The following is a 21,852-nucleotide window of genomic DNA, read 5'->3' on the forward strand; positions in this document are numbered from 1 at the left end:
CAGACTTGGCAAAGTCAACCTGCTAATCAATGGAGGAAGTGACGTGCTTGGCAGCTGTGTTGATATCCATCTATTCTCTTAGTCATTATAAGGGCTAGGCACAATATGCATGGCAAACTACCCTTCACATTCATTTATCCTCACTGCTTTCTCCAAGGCGCCGCTGCAAGCAGAACACTCGTGTTGGTGTATGCCTAAGTATGTTTGTGTTTGTGTGGGTTTTGAGTCGAATATCTCTGGTTGTAAATACGCTTAATGTTTCTTCTGAAAAGAAATCAGAGGAAAAGGAAAAGGATATTTCTGGGAATCAAGCTGTTATTCCACCTACCCATCTGGTTGACTCTCTAATTTTAAGCCTCATTTTAATAAAAGACTTTGAATAGCACCGCTTTTATGATTTAAATGGCCTTTCCAATTGAGATTTAACCATCTGATATAACAAAGTGGGTGGACTTCAGTCTTCAGAGGAAAAAGAATAAACATACTCAAAGCTGTAATTTAAATTTTCCATTTTCCTCCAGCCCTCTTAACACAATTATTGTCAAACTTGAAATAGCCAGGGCTTAAATACAAACCTCAAGTTTTGCAAAAAGCTTATAAGGCAAGGGTGGGGAGAGGTAGCTGAAATCATTTTGGTAGAAATCCAGTTCCCCTGGATGAGCATTGAACACTGTGATGTGTATTAAGTTTACAATATATCCGTGGTTAGAGAACATTGGACATCCAATTGTCTTGAACACGGAGGATGGAAGAAACTTTGTGACGCCCCATCCCAAAATGCTTCAGTTCCTAGCAGTGTACACGAAGGAGTTACCGAGGAAGGTATGAAAAAGTGAGTCCTAAAGAAATATCAAAGGAAAACTTTAGTACAGAACAACTTGGATATAAAGCATAAAGATGAATTAGACATCACAGATGACCAAAAAAAAGGCAACTCTATGTTCCAGTAGCTCAAGCCCCAAATCTTAGGGTCATCTTCGACCTATCTTGTGCCTTGACCCAGGGACAAGATCCAAGGTTTGTGGGGCCTGAAATGTATATAGTGAGGCTCTTTTTTTTTTTTTTTTTTTTAAAGAAAAGCATTATTTGGGGGGCAAACTTTCCAAAAACATATGCTGATGAAAGTACCCTGAGGACTCCAGAAGCCTCAGTAATTTCCCCTGTTCACACTGCCTTTCTGTTGGTTCTACCTTCAATATATTTCAAGAACCCAACCTCTTTCCCACCTCTCCACCTACACTCCTGGACCTAACTACCTTCATTTCTTGACCCAACTCCTTAGATAGCCTTCCGTCCTTCTGGTCTTCTGGCATCTTCCCTTGTGTCTTTACACTCTGCTTATCCCACACTGCCAAATTAGATCATGGCCTTGGTTGGCTCAACACACTCCAAACTTCTCACAGTAACAGGGAAAAGTTCTTACTATGCTTTCCACGGTCCTGCTTTATCTGACCAACCCATGTGGCTGGGACCACGTTTCCGCTCACACTCTGCTCCTTACTCACCTTTCACCACCTGGTATTCCTTGATGTTTTTGGAACCTGCTAAACATGGCTCTGGGCCTTTGCATTTGTTCCTCCTGAGTCCAGAATACTTTCTCTGGAATCCTTACTTCCTTCCTGTCTGTATTTCATTGTCACCTTACCAGACCAACGCCATCCCACATGCCTTGTTAAACCAATCACTATAGAACAGCACCCCTCCCATCCTCCTTGCTGTGGATTTTTCTCCACAGTCATAGCCTCTTTGGGCATACATTCATTTGTTTATTGCCTTCATCACCTCTTCTAGACCGGAAACTCTATGATGATAGGGATTATACTTTATTCATTGCTGTGATCCATTCTTAAAACAATGCTTGACATATAATAGGTACTTCATAAATATGAGTGGAAAGAAGAAATTACATAACCTGGGGAGTTAGGCTAATCATGATGGCAGAGGAAGAGAGAAATTTCCGGGGAGATGGTGGAATTCCTTCTGTTACCATTGGCAGAGAAAATAATCCTCATGTCCCTTCCCTATATTACTTCTAAGTGTTAGGTTTAAAGTGACAGATTTCTTAACTTATTATGACACTTTATGGGTAAATACCTATTTGTGGATGAAGTAGAAAGTAAACCTAGGAGTTAGCCACGTGAACAGGACCTCTTTTTAAAAATTTCAGATCTGACTTTGCAAAATGCATGAATTGTTCAATCAAGTTTTACTATGTTTATCTCCCTTTCTTTTCATGGTCCAAATGGGCAAGAAAGGCATCGCAGACCGCAGGGACAAAGTTTCTCTCAAATGTCATTTTCTCAGACGGTGAATATAAACCAGCTGGTCATTTACTCAGATTTTTACTTCCATGTGTGAATTAAAGACCTCCCCCCCCCCCCCCCCCCCCCCCCATCCAAGCTTCATTCTTGAAGTCTCTCCAGGAGGAAGTGAGTTCCAGGAGAGCAGTTTTAGAGGGCAACAACAGGAGCCTAGGGCACATCAAAAGAGCATCCGTGCGTTTGGCTCTTTGTTGAAACAATACAGTCAGTAAAGCAGAAGACTTGGATGTGCCAGGTCCCCTTCTCCGTAGGGATGGTCTTTGAGCCGTTGGTCTGTTGGAAAAGGGAGGCATTGGGGCGGACTTTTCCCTTGAGCATGAGGGTCTGAGTTCCCACCGAGGCTCTCCTAGGAAACCATTTAATACGTCTGAGGAGCCCGTCTCCCTTGAATCTGTTGTCTATTTACCAGAAGACACATGTTCCTGCTTTGAAGGCTATAAACGGTGGCCACAGGAGATCACGTCTGTCCGGGAGTCCAGCTTCCGGCTCGCGTGATGTCAGTTAAAGCTCTAGGGGGTGGACGCAGTAGTCAACTGCTCATTCATTCAACAAGTATTTATTGAGGGCCGCCGAATGCCAGGCACTGGAGGTGTCCCGGGGGCGAAAAGCAGCTCTTACTAATACATTGTAGGGTCCCCGGGGCCCTGGCGCGCGCAGTGGGAACGGACCCCGCACTCCTCGCCCACCCATGGCCCGGCCGTCCCGCCTGGGGGTGCCCAGTGTCCCAAGCGCAGCCCTCCAGACGCCGGCGCCGGGGAACCCGCCCCCACGGAACCAGCCTCGAGGGTTGAATCCCGGTGGGGAAGGCGGGGGAAAAGCAAAATACCAAAAGTAAAACCCAGACCCCAATCTGCACTGGGAAGCTGCTCCGGGAAGTGCGCCAGAAGGAGAACAAGCTGGCCTGGGCCGGGGAGAGCGGGCGGGAGAGGCCGGTCCTGGCGCGGAGGCGGGCGGAGGGCGCGGCAGGCGGGAGGGGCCGGGGCGGCGCCGCCGCCCGGCCCAGCAGGTGACCACGGGCCCGGCCGGAGCCGGAGCGAATCCCGGGCGGGCGCGGGCGGCACAGGGCAGCGCTGAGCCGATCCCTGGGGTCACGGAAGTTTACCGGAACATGGCGGAGGAGCCCGGGGCGCGCAGGAGCGCCGCACGGCGGCGGTGGCCGGCACCCCAGGAGCTGTAGCCACCGCAGCCACAGCCGCCAAGGGGCGAGGTCGCCGCCATGGCCCGCTGGATCCCGACCAAGCGGCAGAAGTACGGAGTTGGTGAGTGATCGCCAAGTGCGCGGGAGCGGCCCTGTCTGGCACGAAGTGGGGCGGCGCATGCCAGGCACCGGGTGTGCGCGCCGCCCGGGACGGGGGTCCGGCTCCTGCCGCCCCGGGGGGCGCAGTCAGGACTCCACTCCCGCGGCAGCAGTCCGGGGGCGGGTGGGGAATCGGAGCCCTCTCGCGGTGCAGGAGACCCGCAGGGGAAGTCACTCCGGGCTATGGGAAGCCGAGTGACTAAAAGTGCATTTGGGCTCCGGGACGGATCATCCTGTTCCCGAACCCAAAGCGCCAGCGCCCGGAGGAGTGGAAACGTCAAAGGCGAGGGCGCTCGCGGGTTACTCCTGTAGGGGCCCCAGCGTCCGTGCTCGCGCCCCTCCTCCTCCCCGTCCGGTTTCATTCAGGAGTTTGTAACCCGCGGAGGACCGCTGAGTGCTGGCTTGCTGTCCAAGGGCTTTCTGCCTCCCTCTTCTTAGGTTCTTTCTGAAGCCCCAAAGTGAGGAGTTGGAGGGTAACAGTTGTGAAGTGAATGGGAAACTCAAGTTGTGTGGATGTGATGGAAGAGACAGGCACTTTGTGACATGGGAACCGGGGTGGTGCCCCCCGAGACCGGGGCTCATCCCCTAACGGAGTCGTCTGGAGAGGGTTTACGACAGCCTTCTGAACCCCAAATTTCGTCGCAAAATCAGATGAGGACACTTTATTAAGGAAACCGTGACAGATGCCGCGCTAGGCACCTGGCATTCGTAGCAGCGGTGCAGGAGGGCTGCCACGGCGCGCGGAGGGAGGGATTGCTGCTGTGTGGGTTTGGATCCGAAACAAGCGGGGTTTTGACCCAGGTAGAAACCATGGTCCTTCTACTTTCCATTAAGGAGAGAGGTTGCTCAGGTCTCGTGGGGAAGCTCTGCCATAGGGGCGATTACGATGGATGGCAATGAGAATACGGAGCGATGCTCCAGTATAAACACAGATGTGTGCGTTGAGAATGTTATCGCTTCCTCTCAGGTTCATTCATTTGGCCTGTTTGTAATCTCGTCGTTTACTTCACTCCCTTCCCCGCCCCCATTTTTCCTTACTCAATGGTGCCTAGGAGAGATCCCTGAAGCTAGTTAGTACTTTCTGATGGCGAAGTGATTTCAGAGATCTGCTTAATATCTCCAGGTGCAGTTCAACTCTGTAGCCAAAGCAACAACAAACCCTCTCATGTTTACTATATTGTTCTTAGATTGTGATCCTTTATTTGTGTGTGTGTATGTGTGTGTGTATGATAATACATGTCCATACTATTCCTTGTTTCCCCCCTATTGCCAAAACGTGTTTTTTGTTTTTTTTTTCTTTCCCTTAAAGTGCGATTAGTACAAATCCTCACACTCTCCTGTGGCTACAACTCAGACATGGGTAGGTGGTGTTTCTCCTGCCCTAGGCCACCCTGTCATGATTTGGTCATGAAGCTTCAGAAAGGGACCGCCTAGTCAAGTGCCAATTAGTAAGTAGTCAGTAGTACGGAAGTGAAATGGTCTAAAATAAACCATTTTGAGTATTATCCAGTACTAACTCCTAAATTAAATCATACTGAGCAGTGCCTAATTGTTCATTACTACGTACAAAATGGTTCTCAATTCTCATTTTGCTTAACAGGATAAAAGCTGTTTCCAAAACGATTAGGCCTTTGGTGTAGTTAATGCAATCACATCCTACAACTGTGGTTTTTAGTGCCACGGTCATAGGAGCAAGTATGAGACGGTTCTCTCTTTTTCACGCTGGGCTGGAGTCAGATTACCTTGTTAGTTTCCATCAGTCAAGGAAAGTATTTGAATTGCATTTCCAGGGCATAGGTGGTAGCAAAATTGCCCCAAGATATAATTTTTGACACTTATGTCACTGGGCACAATAGATTATGATTAATCTGTACTTGAGGGAAGGACCCACTGTTAGGACAAATTACCTGACAATAAATCACCACTGTTTATTCCTAAAACACATTGTTGTTCATACCACCTCTCTGCTTAGAAGCCTTCCTTGGCCTACAGGGTAAAGTCTAAACTGAGCCCAACTTTCAAGTTTCCCATAATCCAATTCAACATGTCTTCACTGACCTTATCTCTCTCACTGCTTCTTTCATTAACCCTCCAGTGCAGACACTGCCCTTCTGGCTCTTGCGCAATGCGCCATGGAGAGTCCCTCCTTTGGGACTTTGCTCCCTTCTGCTTGTCCCTGTCCAGAGTGCCCTCCCACCTTTGCATCCCACAATGCAGAATTTCCCTTAGGGCTCAAATCCCTCCCCGTTGCCACCTTCAGATTTGGTATTCACCAGACCTTAAAGCTTCATACCTCTCCCACACAATTCCTACATCGTGCGATCCCTTATAATATTACTTATCCTCTTATCCTTGGGTCCAATGAACCAGAAGGTTATGGTTTTGTACCCCTGTCACTCAAGAGATATGCTACCCGGTATAGGGCTTTCCTTTAGTAACTGCTTGTCCTTCGCGTTGAGGTGACATCCTAAAGCACTAGCCTAACTTTTTCTGTGAGGATTTAAAGCCGGTTTTTTCTCTATTAGGTTTTAGCATCTCATTCACTTCAATATGAGTTTTCCTTTGTTCTGTTAGATGGACAAAGTGAGAGCCTTCATTCTGTCTTTACCTTTGCAAGTACAAACATGAGATGTGCTGCTGAGAAACAAGGACGCATAGAATAGATGGGCTCGTGTCAATGTAATTGGGAAAATTGGCTTGTTGGGCTTTTGGGGGGAGGATTGTTGTCACTTCTGTGTGTCTGGATGAAGAAAACCATGTGACGGTCATTTTGAAGCATTTTAATGACTCAGAGCTACTCAGAGAGTAGCGCTTTGATCTCACTTTGAATTGTGGGCGGTGAAGCTAGCAGTCTCTACTGCCTTATGTTATCTTGGTGCTACTATTGGCTGTCCTCACATAGCCTAGATTTTTCTACAGGGACTGAAATGCAATCTGTCTGGGCTTTCTTTAGTTCTTAAACATAGCATTGTTAGTTCAACCTCTAGCATTAGGTGGGCTGAAATGACCTATGTGTGTCATCTGGGTTATCAAGTGAGGGGACCCAGAGACTTGCTGCTTGAAGCTTCTGGTCCATTAGTATCCACGTGTGAAGGGCTTAGTGCCTAGTGTTCTTCCCCACAACCATGGAAAACTCTTTTCTTTCTTCTTTCTTTCTCTCCTTCTTTAATGTGTTCTATTTGAAGATCTGAGGGTATAAAAATTTTTATCTAGATTTTAAGCAAACATTCGTGATATTCAGATTAGTCTTCTGAGTATTGGAACGTTTATTTTAAGTTTGCTCCCAAACAAGCTATTTCTATCAAGAACAGATCTAGAACATGTTGATGATGGATTCTTTGCAAAATAATTCATTGTTGTTTGTTGGGATTTGTGATGTGTATTATTACAGTGTGATAAAAGGTCGTTTGGAGGACGATTTGCTTTCACTGTTAGCTTTTCAACCCTTTAGCTGTGCTAGGCTCAACGAGTCTAAAAGCAATTAACTTTTAGACTCTCAAATGCTGGTGTAAAAACTGAAACCAGACTTGTAGCTCTTTGTGAATGCACTCAGGTGTGCTGTGGGTTTCCGCCCATTTCCTCCTCTCGCTGAAGCCTGTGCCGCATACTATAGCTGCCGGGGTAGAGCTGGGAGGAGTCACAAGAGAGTGACTAGTCCAGTTCCTTTCAAAGAGAGGAACTAGGTGCCTAAAGAGATAAGTGAATTGCTGAATACCAGGCGTTCTTACCTTTTTGATTGCATGAACCCTTTTGGCCATGAGGTTAAACTGGTAGCCCCCTTTTTCAGAATCATGTTTTTAAGTGCACAAAGTCAAATATGAAAGATTGAAAAAGAATCCAGTTGTTAAAAGATTGAAAATGAATCCAGTTGCATTGAAATACAGTTGTCAAGGTGTTTTTAAAAACTCGTGATATTGCAACATATGTGCTTCTTTATTATTATATTAAATAGGAAAATCTAGTGGCAGGTCTAATAACTACTATACTTTTGAATTAGTGATGAACATATATGATTTTTCAAGATATCTGCAGTAACCGTAATCTGATGTGAAAATGTCTGTGATTTCTGTCGGTGACAGTAGCATAGGTACAGCTGAGGTTTGTTGCCTGCAGTCATAATGGAGGTACATGTTTGAGTGTCAGAAAAGAGAGAGGTAATTTTTTTTTCACTTTTCAAGTCCATGGAACCTCTGAATTTGAACACAGATTAAGAATCCCTGGCTGCAGCTCACACGGCTAATTAGTTATAGAACCAGAATAAGCAACAACCAACAGTAACACTTGTTGCTCATCTGTCTACAGGAGTCCCTATGCTAGACATTATACAGTTGTAATGAATGAAATCCTGGCACAAATGCATTCATGTTCTAACAACATTGAGGCTAAGAGTCAAAGGAATAGAGAATTCATATTTATTAAGAATTTACTTTGTGGCAGGAACTGGTTCGAACCCTTCATTTCATTATGTTCCAGGGACACGTGGGGGTCTCAAAGACTTTCGGGGGGTCCATGAGATAAAACATTTTTGGCAATAATGCTAAGAAGTTGCTGGCCTGTTTTCACTCTGTTCTTAGGAGTATACAGTATGGTTTCTCAGAGGCTACATAAAGTGTGATATTGCAACAGATTGAATGCAGAAGCAAATATGAGAATCCAATTGCCTTTTGTGAAGCTGCACATTAAAGAGGTTTACAAACATGCAAAACAGTGCCACTCCTCGGTGTGTTTCATTTGTAAAAGTAGTTTTATAAAAATTTATTTTTCAATTACAGTTGACATATACAATGTTATATTAGTTTCAGGTATACAACAGTGATTAGACATTTATATACCTTATGAAGTGATCACCCCAATAAATCTAGTACCCATCTGACACCTTATGTCGTTATTGGAAAAGTAGTTTTGAGCTAAAAAATACATATTTTTGCTAACATGTATTGGGTTTATTATGGTTGCTTAATTAACAGGTAAGTATTTTTTAAATGTCTGCTTGAATTTTTGATATGGTAAATAGTCATAGATGTAACCCACATAAACAAATGCTCTTTGAGGTTCTCAATAACTTTTAAGAATATGAAGGAGTTCTGAGACCAAACATTTTCAGCACTCACTGCTGCTTTACATATTAATATTTCATTACATCATTGAGCTAAGGCTGTAATTCTCACATACTGTCCCAATTCCTAGATAAGAAAACTGAGGTTCATAGAAGATACATTTCTCACCCATGGCCAAATAAAATCTCACTCTGAAGCCAAAACTTTTCACCATATGTGTTTCCCCAACTTGGGTTGCTCCTCTGTCACCTGGATCTCTGCCATGTCCAGGTACCCTTGTGTGGCAGCTTCATGCCTACTGTCATACCCATTTGCCTTCTGTATTATTTTTTACTTAATGTTTTCTTGATGCTGCCTGCTTTCTTTTCTTCTTTACTTAAAATAATTATTGAAAAAGAAAGCCCTACATTCCTACAATTAAAGGCGGACCGGTATCACTTGCTGTTGAAAGAAGCAACTGTAAAAAAGAAGTCAACAAAAACGCCAACAGCAAGATACTGGATTCTGGTTGGGTACTGTTGTCTGTCAAGGTTTGGAGGTTGGTGCTCAGCTGAAACTTCCTCTATAACGTACTGTAGAGTCTTGTTATTTGTGGTAATTCATATTTATAAAGTCGCCACGGACATTGAATTAACAAGTACTGAATTGTTACTCCTAGGAGAAATACAAGTTCCTGTGAGCTTCTGGTTACATTTTCATCAACTGAACAAAACATAATCTTATTTTATGAGTGTTTCTGTTTAAGGTTCTAAGACCTTATTTAACATACACTGTTGGTTGAGTCACTAACGTTGAACTCATGGCCAACAGCCCTGTAACTTTGTTCATGCCCGAACAGAGCTCATCTAACACACGTATTTTCTCCTTAAGGCACATCACAGCCTTTTTGCGCTTAGGAACTCTAGGCAGCGCTTTAGCGCTATGGTTGGGGGCCATTTTAAAGAGCAAAATCATCATCAAAAATGAGAAAAACATGACACTGAATAGATCACAGGAAGGACACTTGTTTACAGTATGAGAACTGAAACAAGAAAGCAGAGTGTCGCCTGATTTGACCTCAAGTAGGAGCCTGCCTGGCCTTTTTGCCCCTCTGCATGCACCTTCAAATGACCCTGAAAGCACAAGGAGTGTGGATTTGGAGGTTGCAAATAAATTTTAGCAAGTAGGAGAAGACACACATACAGAATGTGCGAATAATGAGGACCAGCTATCGTTAAATGATAAAAAGAGAATTGAAAATGGAATCACTTTCTTTTATTACTCAGGTCTCTGTTTGAATAATCCCTCCTGAGAACCCTTGATAATGGAACCACCGTTTTTTGTCCTGCCTGCCCAGACCTCTCCGTGTCTGTCCTTTTCCCTGTATTTTCTTCACATTATCTATAATTGTCTTATTTGTTAATGTTTACTGTCTGCCTCCCATACGAGAATGTGTAGCTCTGAAGACAGGACCTTCATCTTTTTCATCAACGTACCCCAGCCCTGGGAACAGCACCCCTCGGCACATGGTTAGCACTCAAAAAAATGAATGCTGAACTCATCCTATTAAATTTGTTTATCATAAGAGGGAATTGTCTCCACACGATGGAATATACTGCCTTGTGTGAGCTTCCAGTGAGATGCAATCAAAAGTAGGTGGAAAAGGGAACATTTAAGTAACAGGTAAAATAGATTTAATAAATTGTTTGCGCAAAGGATGAATGTGAACATCAAAATCCTAAATGTTGTATTAGAGAGGAATGGACTAATGGGAATTTGCTTTTCCTTCTTGTTTTTTTTTTTTTTTTTTTCCATCATTCATGGAAGCTTCTTGAAGGAGGGTGCATTGTAGGATTGGCTCAATGGAAAGAAAAAGCTTGACCCCAGTGTTGAATAGGGTTTCGGGGGTTCTGAGTCATGACCTTAGTGCTATGTTCAGCACATGAGTTGGAAAGGAAAGAAGATGCAATTTAATGGAAGAAACAAGGCATTTCAATTCATTTGTTACTTCCCATTACCAAAAAGGAGTTACGGTGCCTTACAATGAGCAAGTATATACTGTACACAGTGTCATTATAGAAAAAAGAGAAGAGATGACAAGGAATGTGGTAAAAGAAAAAGTCATTTAGAGGACTGGCAAGGGGTTTTGAAGCAAATTTTAGTTTGTCCAAACTTACAGAGGATTTTGTGGCGGTTATATCTGCCATCATGTTAGCTGAAACTGAAATTAATTTGTGGTTTATCCTCATCTAAATTTGAAGAGACAAACCAGAAGGGTCTGAAAAGAAGGAATTGAATCTCATTGTAATGATTTTCCATCAAACAAAATTTTTCCAGCTTCTAGAGTATTTCCAGCAATGTTATTCAACGTAATAACCTTATAACTCTATACCTATACAATATTTTAGTACTGTCAAAAGCATTAAAAAAAAGGAACACCGGTCAAATTCTATTACAACTCATTTCAATTGTTTTTGGAATGAGTTATAGTAGAATTGTAATAGAATTTGACCCATGTCTGTGACCCAGGAACTTGACTAAAGTCACCCAGTTTGGTCTTTACTAGGGAAGAATAGTTTGCTCCCTGGTCAATCAAATAGGTAAAATCACCCATGCTATGTCTACTCTCCAGGGACATGAAAGGATGTATTACATCCTTTGGGAGTCTTTTGACATAGCTTTATAAGTAGCCTCCACATTACCTCAAGGTTTTATTTTTAAGCTTAAAAAAGGGGCAGAGATTTGGGCAAGCAATGGAAAGCAGAGGATAGTCAGGTTCATTTTATTTTTCCAAGTGATGTTTGGGCAGGCCGTGTCCTCTCAGAGCCTGGGCCGGCAGTCAGGGCTGCCTCAAAGGATTGTCTGATTGCTGGCAGCCAGTTCCAGAGCAAGAGACAAAAGTGGTCTTTGTCTTTCACAAAGCTGTGCCATCGCAAAGCTGCTGTTGTTCAAATGGCTTTATATTCATGGAGCCACCTTTCCTGATTGGGCTATTTTCTCTTACATTTTCACGCCCCATTGAACTGTGGGACTGCCCACCCTGGTGGAGTAGTTGGACTCCCAAGATGCCCTCTCTGAGGATCCTGGGCATCCATTGTTTGTCTTTTAAAAGAACTCAGGGAGGGAGATTGCAGTAGAGATTAATTCTTTGAAAAAAGCTCTTTGCTGACTCAACCGAGGTGAGTAAGAACGCATCCCGCTGACTAGTTTACCTTTGTACCTGCAGCGGGACCGCACCTTTCTTGTGCTTTCTGTGAGCCTGGAACCATAGGGGTCTCGCTCCCCAGGCTTTCCTGCCAGAGACCACTTATCACAGTAAGTCATGAGACTCAGTTACAGAAATCTGAGAGCTTTGCCCTTTTGTAGATAGAATCATACAATATTAAGAGCTGGATTCTGTAAGCATCACCTCGTGCCTCACACGCTCATTTTATTGGAACGAACGTGTACCCTGGAGATATAAAGTGATTTAACCAAAATCACACAGCCAGTAGCAAATTTATGTTTCAACATGTTGTCTTCTTAGTGGTTTCATTTCTCGTTGTAACTCTGGAGAGAGAGCAAGTTTTTTTTTGTGTGTGTGTGTGGTTTTTTTTTAATCACATCTACTTAAGAGTCTGAAGAGTAAGCTCTCCCACAGTCCTAAGGGGCAAAAGCCTATGTCTTCCATGGACATTTTTTCCCTGTGGAGGTTTTGTTATAAATAAGATCCAGCTATTAATTCATCTTCCCTCCTTTTTTTATTGATGTATAATTGACATATTACTTTCAGGTGTACAACATAATGATTCCATATACAGAGGGTGCCAAAAAAATGTATACACATTTTAAGAAAGGAAAAAAAAACTGTATTAAAATTGCAATACTCGCTATATATCAATAACAAAAGATGAATACAAGTCATGTGTATACATTTTTTTGGCACCCTGTGTGTATACGTACATAGTATGTATATACTATGAAATGATCACAATAAGTCTAGTTAACATCATTTACCACATGTAGTTACATATTTTCTTTCCTTGTGATGAGACCTTTTAAGATCTTACTCTCTTAGCAACTTTTAAATAAATAATACAGCATTATTAACTATAGTCATTATGTTGTACATTACATCCCCAGGGCTTATTTATTTTGTAACTGGAAGTTTGTGCCTTTTGAGCACCTTCATCCATTTTGCCCATCTCCCCATCCCCTGCCAAAACACCAGTCTGTTCTCTGTATCTATGAGTTTGGATAAATACTCAGAAGTAGAATTGTTGTGTCATATGGTAGTTCTATTTTTATTTTTTTGAGGAACCTCTGTATGGTTTTACATAGTGGTTGCACCAATTTACATTTCCACCAACAGTGCAGAAGGGTTCCTTTTTCTTCATGTCCTTGCCAAAACTTGTGAATTTGTTTTTTTGTTTATTTTTAGATTTACACCTATAAGACACCTATGGTATTTGTCTTTCTCTGTTTGGCTTGTTTCACTTAACATAATGCCCTCAAGGTCCATCCAGATTGTTGCAAATGGGAAGTTTCCATTCTTTTTTAATGGATGAATAATATTTTATTGTATATGTATATCACATTTTCTTTGTCCATTCATCCATTGATGGACACTTAGGTTGCCGGGGCTATTGCAAATAATGCTACAGTGAACATGGGGGAGAAATGTCTTTTCAAGTTCGCATTTTTGCTTCCTTGGGATAAACAACCAGAAGTGGAATTGCTGGATCATATGGTAGTTCTATTTTTAATTTTTGAGGATCCTTCATACTGTTTTCCATAGGGACTGCACCATTTACATTCCCATCAACAGTGCACAAAGGTTCTGTTTTCTCTGCTTACTTGCCAACTCTTGTTATCTCTTGTCTAATGATGGCCATTCTAGTGGGTGTGTGGTGATAGCTTACTGTGGTTTTGATTTGTGTTTCCCTGACTAGTGATGTTGGTCACCTTTTCGTGTACTATTGGCCATCTGTATGGCTTTTTTGGAAAAATGTCTTCAGCTCGTCTGCCCATTTTTTACTTAGATTTTTTTTTTTTTGCTATTAAGTAGTATGAGATATATATATATATATATATATATATATATATATATATATATATATGATATTAACCCCTTAACCGGTACATAAATATTTTCTCCCCTTTGGTAAGTTGCCTTTTCATTTTGTTGATGGTTTCCTTTGCTGTTCATCTTCCCTTTTTTAAGAGTTCTGGGAAGGAAGTGCGTTTTGGAGGTTTGAGCCTGCAAAGTGAAGTTACGCTGTGGGTTGCACAGTGGTTACATGTTTTCAGGCCCTGCTGTGGGGCCCAGTAGTCACTGGTCTTCAGCATTGTGGTATTGACATATTAACAGGGTATCAGCTGCAAAATTAATAAGTAGCATGACATTCTCATGACATCAAAGGCATGTTTGAAAACGAATGTCATTATGGTGAGGGGTGAAGGAAGGGATGGTTATTGATCATAAGGGATTATAATACTGGCCTGGAAATGAGAGAGTGTTGGTGCATCTTTAGATCTGTATTTTGAACAAAATGATGATGCTATATCCTGAAAACTTGACCTAGAAGAAGTTTGAGTAAGGCTTCTTGCTCTCATGGCAGATTCGGTTCTTGCTCAGTCGTCTCTGGTGGGAATGGACAGTTTGATCCCAGGGACGAGATGCAGCCTTATCTGCTGCTGAAGCAACCACTGTCATTCTCCTGGAGCGAATACCTCCTGGAACAGGGACAACGTCTATCTACCGGGTTTCTGGGATGCTCTTGCTGGGCTTTGCACTTCCTTCAGAACAGGCGCACTTAGCAGGTGACCCTGCTCTTCTGTGTTAAGCAGGGAAGGCCTGCCCCTCAAATTGTGACTGCATGATTCGTTTTAGTTTCCATCTCACAGGGTTCTGAGGCACAGTTTCCATGAACGTATGTGGTTTTATATACTTTGTCAACTGGTGGATACTAGGAGCATAGTGATATACTTAACTGTTTTTGAAAAGCAAACTCTAAGGCTCAAAAATGTTAGGAACTTTAGTGTAGTTCAAATTCTAATGTGCTGTGTCTAATGTGCAGTTCATTGTGGTTTGAAAATCCACTTGAAATTGGTGTACCAATTTTATTTCTAGCAAATACTGATTAAAATTTGAAATGCACTTAACCCTTTGACTTAGCATTTCCATTTGTGAGTTTGTCCTACAGATATGCTAGCACATGTGGGGAAGGACATATGGACAAGATTATTCATTACAGCGCTATTTATAGCAAAGACATGAAAACAACTTAAATGTCAATGAGTTGGAAAATGAGTTTAGTAATTTATGGCACACGCACATGATGGAATATTATAGAGTCATTGAAAAGAATAAAGTTCGAGGTAGACAAAGATGGCACTGACATGCAGTGGTTAAAGGATGATCTCTTCAAAAAATGGTGCTGGGTGAACTGATTATCTGTATTGAAAAAATGTATCAGACCCCTAACTGCTGTGTTTCCCCAAAAATAAGACCTAGCTGGACAATCAGCTCTAATGCATCTTTTGGAGCAAAAATTAATATAAGACCCCATCTTATAGTAAAATAAGACGGGGGTCTAGTATGATATGATATGATATGATATTATATGATATGATATGATATGATATGGTGTAGTACTGGGTCTTATATTAATTTTTGCTCCAAAAGATGCATTAGAGCTGATTGTCCAGCAAGGTCTTATTTTTGGGGAGACACGGTACTTAATGCCATGTAAAAAATTGATTCCAAATGTATGAAAGGTAAAACAGTGAAAGCTTTTAAAAGAAAGCAGAAGAGAATATCCTCCTGACAATGCAGTAGGCAGAGATTTCTTAAAGGAGCACAAAAAGTACTAACTTTAAAAGAAAAATGAAATATACCAAGTCATATTAAAATTAAGAACTTCTATTCACCCAAAGACACCCGTAAGAGATTAAAAAGAGTGGAAGAAGACGTTCCCAATACATCATATTGCGAATATGTAAAGAATTACAAATCAATAAGACAATAACCCAGTAGAAAAATGAGCAAAGGATTTGAATAGACACTGTACAAACAAATGATACACAAATGTGCAATAAACATTATAGAAAGGTGCTGATCTCCATTTGTCATTCGGGAGATGCAAACAACACAGTGCCAGACAACTAGAACCCCACCAGAAGGGCTAAATTGAAAAAAAAAGAAAAAAAGAAATACCAGATGTGGGCAAGTTGGCAAGGGTGTGTGGCAACATGACATCTCATGCATTGGTGGGAGTGTACATTGGTACCACCACTTTGAAAAACTGTTGAGCAGGTCCTAGTAAAGTTAGACCTACCCACACTCTGTGACCCAGTGGTTCCACTCTTAGGAAATGAAAATGCGTTTCCACAAAAAGACTGTGCAAAGTGTTCATACTACACTATTTAGAGTAGCCCCCAGTTGGAAAACACACCTATGCCTGCCCATCAACAGCTGAACGGATGTCTACACTGTGGATGCTCACACAGTGAAGTACTGTAGGGCAATGAGAATGAGTGATTTACGTGTGCACGCAAAAATTCATATGCATCTCACAACCCAGCTACGTGAATGAAGGCAACTATGAAAGAGTACGTACTGTGCTATTCAATTTATAGCAACACCAATACAGGCAAAGCTCATCTGTTTTCAGAAGTGATTTAGTGGTTACCCTAGATGTCTGCAATTGGGGTAAGGGGTGGAGATGTGCTGGGGCATTTAGGGTATTAGTAATGTTTGTTCTGTGTCTCTGAGGGCTGGTTAGGTGGGTGCATTCAGTTTATGAACATTGGTCTTGCATCACATGTGTGGTGTGTGCACTTTTCTGTATGCATATTAAACTAAAATTTTTAGAAAGAAGAAGAATGAGGCAGCTCTCTATGTGTACATTGATAATGGGCTGTTTCCAAGATATATTTGAGTAAGAGAGCAAGATGCAAAAAGTGGATTCATTTCATTCATCAAACAAATATTTATGCAATACCTACTATGTGTCAAGCACTGTTCTAGGCATAGAATACAATAGACAAAGAAGAGTATGCATTTGTATGTACTTATGAAGGCTAGATCATTTTTGAAAGTGACACAAGAAATTGTCCATTAATTGTTTCTTGGAAGGGAATGGGTAACTGGGTGTCAGAAGTAGAGTTTTTATTGAATATTTTTGTACCCTTTAAAGTTTTTACAATATGAATTGGTTACCAATTTAAACAAATAAATAAATTGAACTTAACCATCCTATTATTACTGTGATTTGAGACTTAAAGGCAGCAGGTGTTTTTACTTTTGCTTTAGAGATCCAGCAATTGAAACAGACTATTTTGGTGCTTTGACCCAAATCGCACAGGATGTCTTGCCCGAGTTTGGCAAATAGATCTTCCACCCTGTCTCTCAAACTGTGCTAACTCTTGAGTATTCTAGCAAAGATGTCACTTTGTATGTTCCTTGATTGATTTCATACACTTTGCTTTCTACTATTCAGTGTATTACTTATGCCATATCCTGTCTCTTTGTTTATAATCGAAGTTTTTACTTCAGTCAGGTGCTAAATGGAATTTTCTGGTTATACTAGTCTCATCGCTTTGTAATCCTAAACTTTAAAACTCGTAGAATCCCATCTCATTAATTGTAATTTGTTGGTTGTTTGGGGGATCTAAGTTTTATTTTATGATAAATAAACTATTAGACACAGGCTTCGTCTCTTCTATCTGTTTGAAGACATTCAAGCATGATGTAATTGTCATATTTTGATAAAGTGATGGACAGTCCCATGGTATACAAACCACTTGGTCTTGCATTACATAAAATAAAGTATTTCAGTAATGAAACACAACATTTATATATAATTATTTCTATAGACTGACAGCACCACGGATGTGGTATGCGTTTTTAAAAAGGGAGTTACCTTCTGAGATACTGAAAAAGACGGAGACGCAGATGGATCCTTTGCCACAGGGTAAGCTAACAGCAGAAGCAGGGTTACTACTGTGTTCCTACAGACTGGAGTTAGTGCCTTGTGGTCAAGCCCTGGCTGAAATCAGACTGTCAAAGCGGATGCCAAAGCCATAGGCCTCAGAGGGAAGTTTCGGAGAGCAGCTCCTTGTGGCTGGGAATTTTGAAGTCCGAGTCTACTAACGTGTATTACTCTTGGCCTTTGTGAAGTCATAGAAGGCTCTGCGCCAAGTGAGAAGGTAGGAATGAGATCAGCATGCTTCCGAGTCCTATGGACTGGACACAGTCATTATCTGAAAGTTTGTGAGGCTGGAGCCTGCCTGGCAGTACCTCAGGCCTGGCAATCAGGAGCCCGTGTTCACAGAACAGCGTTGATTCCTAAGTAATTAAAGTGAGTTAACTCTGAACCTGTCCTCAGAGGTCCAGACTGGAATCGGGTATATTTTCACTGTCAAAGCCTTTATAGCCAGAAATGGCCTGGTCTTGCAAAAATCTTCGTGGAAGGTATTTGAACTTCTAGGTGTCTCTCTGGGTGATGGGACTTTTGGTCGCTGGTCCTGTGCTTTTGGCATGGCACTCACCGACTCAGCACAGTCTGGGATCCTAAGAGGTATAATAATAAATGATAAATTCACACACAAATGTCTAATGAACATGGGTGTTTTGAGTCACCCATGGAACTGGAACTTGAATCCGCACTCACTGTGGCTAACTTACCTTACTGCTCGGAGGAAGGGCACCTTTGCTGAGCACCTGCCATATTCCAGTGGCTCCTGGGGGGGTTGTGAGGATTATATAAGGTAAGTAATATATGGGGGAAAACATAGGAAGAGTAGGCAGGGCTTTATAAAGGCTGGTTTCTTTCCCTTTGGCCTGACAGAGTGCCACAAAATAATCACCTCCAGCCTCATGAACTCATGGACATTTGTGACCAGTCACCCTAGGCCAGCTATTTCTGGTCCTACCACACAGATTGTCACAGAATCTGAAAATAAGAATCCATCAAACACAGAATACTGAATGATTATTGTGTGGGCCTATAAGCCTTCCTTAAGGAAGACCAATGCCTACTGGAGTCAAAGAGTTGTCTGCATACAGAATATTCTGGAACCGTTTTTCAGAAAAACCTTTTATGCCTTGGGAGAGGCTGGTACTCAGTTCATCTTTGGCAATGTACGGATTGCTACTCAGGCGTGTTTTCAGATTGTGTGGTAACTTCAGGGAGGTCTCCTCGTAAGCTCACACGTTCAGAAATGGTTTGAGTCTGTAGGAGAATTCTTTTCATGTTTGAGCTCTGATCTAAGCCAAGAGCCTTGGAAATGTTTGAATCTCTTGTATTTTCTTTCCTGAATTAGATATGAGTCGGCTTGCTCAGTTCACATTTTGACAACATGACTTATTTCAGAAGCTAAAGGCTAACCCATAATCCCTTCTCTCCTTTGGTGGCATGTCGATTCTGTAGTGATACGAGCACAGATTTTAGACCAGAATAACAGAGAGCCCCAAATATGTTGCCCACAGGATGAAATTTTTAAGGATCAGATCAGGGTATATGAGGGAGGACATACGGATTTTTGCTTTCATTTGTTGTCTTTTTTCCCTCCTTTACTTTTGATTTTATTTCTTTTAGATCCCAGGGGACAAAATTCCATGTTAAGGAGGTGTTAGCGAACAGTTACAAAACTTTAGGGAAGGTTGCATCACCTCTGTGGTCCTATCTTTCTAAAACTGCTCCTATCGAGAAACGACAGATGGAGGAAATATAAATGATATCCATGATGAAACGTGTTCTGCTGTAATATGTCTTTTCTTCTTGCATTTATCAGCCTTGAGTGATAGGGCTTTATACTTTTAGAGGATTACAGAGCTTGTTTTATTGCTGAAATCGTCACCCTACCATCCTCTTTGTCTGCCTTAATGCTAAGATTTTTTTTTTTTTTTTTACTGTTTTTTAACACCATATGTTTGGATTAAGCTTCAGGAATTACCCAATTCGTAAAGGTCACTTGTTTTTTTATATTCTGGGGCATTTAGGGTTTGGAGGTGGGGATGATGGGTTGACTAAAAGCAACAGACAAGTATTGAAATAAGGATTAGAAGCCGGGTTTGTATTTCAATCTCTGTTACAGACACGATCCAGTGGCTTGACGCTCCTTAGCTTAGTTTTCCATCTGTAAAATAGAAATAACCTCTTCTGCTACGTTCCAGATTCTTAAAGTGTGAAGCATTTTCAATTTCTGAAAAATTCTGCAAATTAATTAAGCAGTGGCAGTAAGGCCACATTCATTAACCAAAAAGTTTCAAGTTCGAAAGTGGACATACCATTGAACTTTCTGCCTAAAGACTTACTCAGGAGGTTTTGTCTAGAAAAAGCTTTGGGGCAAAGAAGACCATTTCTTAATGGCCTTTTTCTTCACATGCCAATTGTAATTTTATAGTATTCCTTCTAAGTTTTTAGCAGCCTTTACATGCTCTTCAGGCTGTTTAAGTAATCCATAACATAAAGGACTAATTTTCCACACTTGACACTGAACTTGTGATCTTGTTCATCTGGTTTCCAGTTCTGAGAGTTCCCCTAATGCTCCAGGTCACCTTTCCCAAGGTATCAAAAGGAGATTGGTTTTACTAGGGGGTTGAGTGTGATTTGAGGTATGATTCTTCTGTTGCCAGATCGAGGTTTAATTTCTTTGGTTTAATCCCTGACTCTCCCCCCCCCACACACACACACAGGTGTTTGGGCCTAGTGAAATTAATTTACACACACACACAGGAGATAACATGCCTTTATCAGCCTTTCATCTTGAATCCTATTGTTGCTGATTTGGTTGTAAGGACTCAGATCTATTGGGGAACTCATGAGTTAGCAGGTCTAGAATTGTAGGTGCATGAAGGTGAGGGAGAGAGGTGTTATCAGCAGACTTGAGGAAATCAATGTTCTGTATCCATTCACCATGTGCTTACCAGGCATCTCACTGCAGAGCTGCCATATGCTCAATGCTTGGAAGGATCCAGAGAAGAAGTGGATATAGATCTGGTTCATGGGAAGCTGATAATGAATTAAAGGACCTTGGGGTTGGAAGCCAGAAATAACTAGTGGAAGAGGCGGGCAGGGAAGTACACTTTGGGTGCCAGGAGGTTAGAGAAGCAGAGGGTGTTCTAACTGAGGGAGTGCGGGAGGCTTCAGGGAAGAGGTAGAACTTTATAGAGAGGGGCATTCTAGTTTGGGAAGGCTGGGGCTATGGCTCCACGCAAGCGCTGGCTCTAACGCAGGTGTATGTGGCAAGCGGAGAAAGAAGAAGTTGTCCACTCTGGCTGGAACAATGGCTGGGTGAAGGGGAGAAGAGGGAAATACATAGATGATGTCAGGTTTTCAGGGAACCTTGTTTACCTTGATTTTTTCTTCCTTCCTCTTTAACCATTAATGTTGCAATGGTATGCTTGCAAACTAGCTCTGTGGGAAAAACAAAACAAAACAAAATCCTAATTTGTGGCATTTGCCCATGTCTGTGGTGTAAATACACTCCCTGTGGCCAAGTTCAAAGTACCCATACATTAACAAGTGGCTCACACAATTCTTAAAAATGTAACAGTTGGCTTTCACATGCCAGTACAATCCTGCTCCAGCACACTGTTAATCAGCTTGGTTTAATGCCTGTGTGACAGTCACTGTACCTCTCTGGGGACAGCCTGTGCAGAAGACATAGGGGAGGCCCAAGGCCCAAGTGTTTTATCCCCTGTCTGGTTCCCGCGGCCATTGCTGGTTGGTGTATGGGTGAGTCCACCACCCCAGGGAGGCCATTCCATAGTCTGGACATGACATCCATCTTGGCACAAAGAATAAGTAGAGTCGACAGAGTCTCTGTCTTGGGAATTTGAATGAAGGAATCCCGAGATATGTTTTGCCACAGAGGCAGAAGCTAAAATAAAAGGAGACCGTTTGAGAGAGCTGAATCCATGGCAAATTGAAGTCACAGAGTGGCCAAAGTTATGAATGAAAAAAACCATTTGGAAAGTGGTTTTGAAGTGTGGACAGAAGGAAGGGCGCAGGTGTGGAGAGAAACCCTGCAGCCTATGAGGAGGGCTTCCAGGCCCTGGGTGCTTGTTCTCAGCAGCTTCCCAATTCCAGATCCAAAATACCCCTTTTCCTGGGGTAGTTTGAGTGGCTCTTTGTTCCTTGCAATGTAACGGCCTCACTGAAACAAGCGTACATGGTGCCTCAGAGTACTTGGCAGCACTTTCCACGAA

The 21,852-nt window shown here is 42.2% G+C and overlaps 1 protein-coding gene across 1 annotated transcript in view; it reads left to right on the forward strand.

Annotated features, from left to right (window-relative positions):
- Positions 1–3,289: 3,289 nt before the first annotated feature.
- Positions 3,290–21,852, forward strand: part of DOCK5 (dedicator of cytokinesis 5) — a 189,167-nt gene continuing 170,604 nt past the window's right edge. The window contains exon 1 of the mRNA XM_019714857.3: positions 3,290–3,580. Within this exon, the coding sequence (XP_019570416.3) occupies positions 3,538–3,580 (43 nt within the window). The 5' untranslated portion in view covers positions 3,290–3,537. The remainder of the gene's footprint in view (positions 3,581–21,852) is intronic.

The sequence above is a fragment of the Rhinolophus sinicus genome, chromosome 15, assembly GCF_057876585.1.
Source record: "Rhinolophus sinicus isolate RSI-liver-muscle chromosome 15, RSI-T2T, whole genome shotgun sequence".
NCBI classification, from domain to species: Eukaryota; Metazoa; Chordata; class Mammalia; order Chiroptera; family Rhinolophidae; genus Rhinolophus; species Rhinolophus sinicus.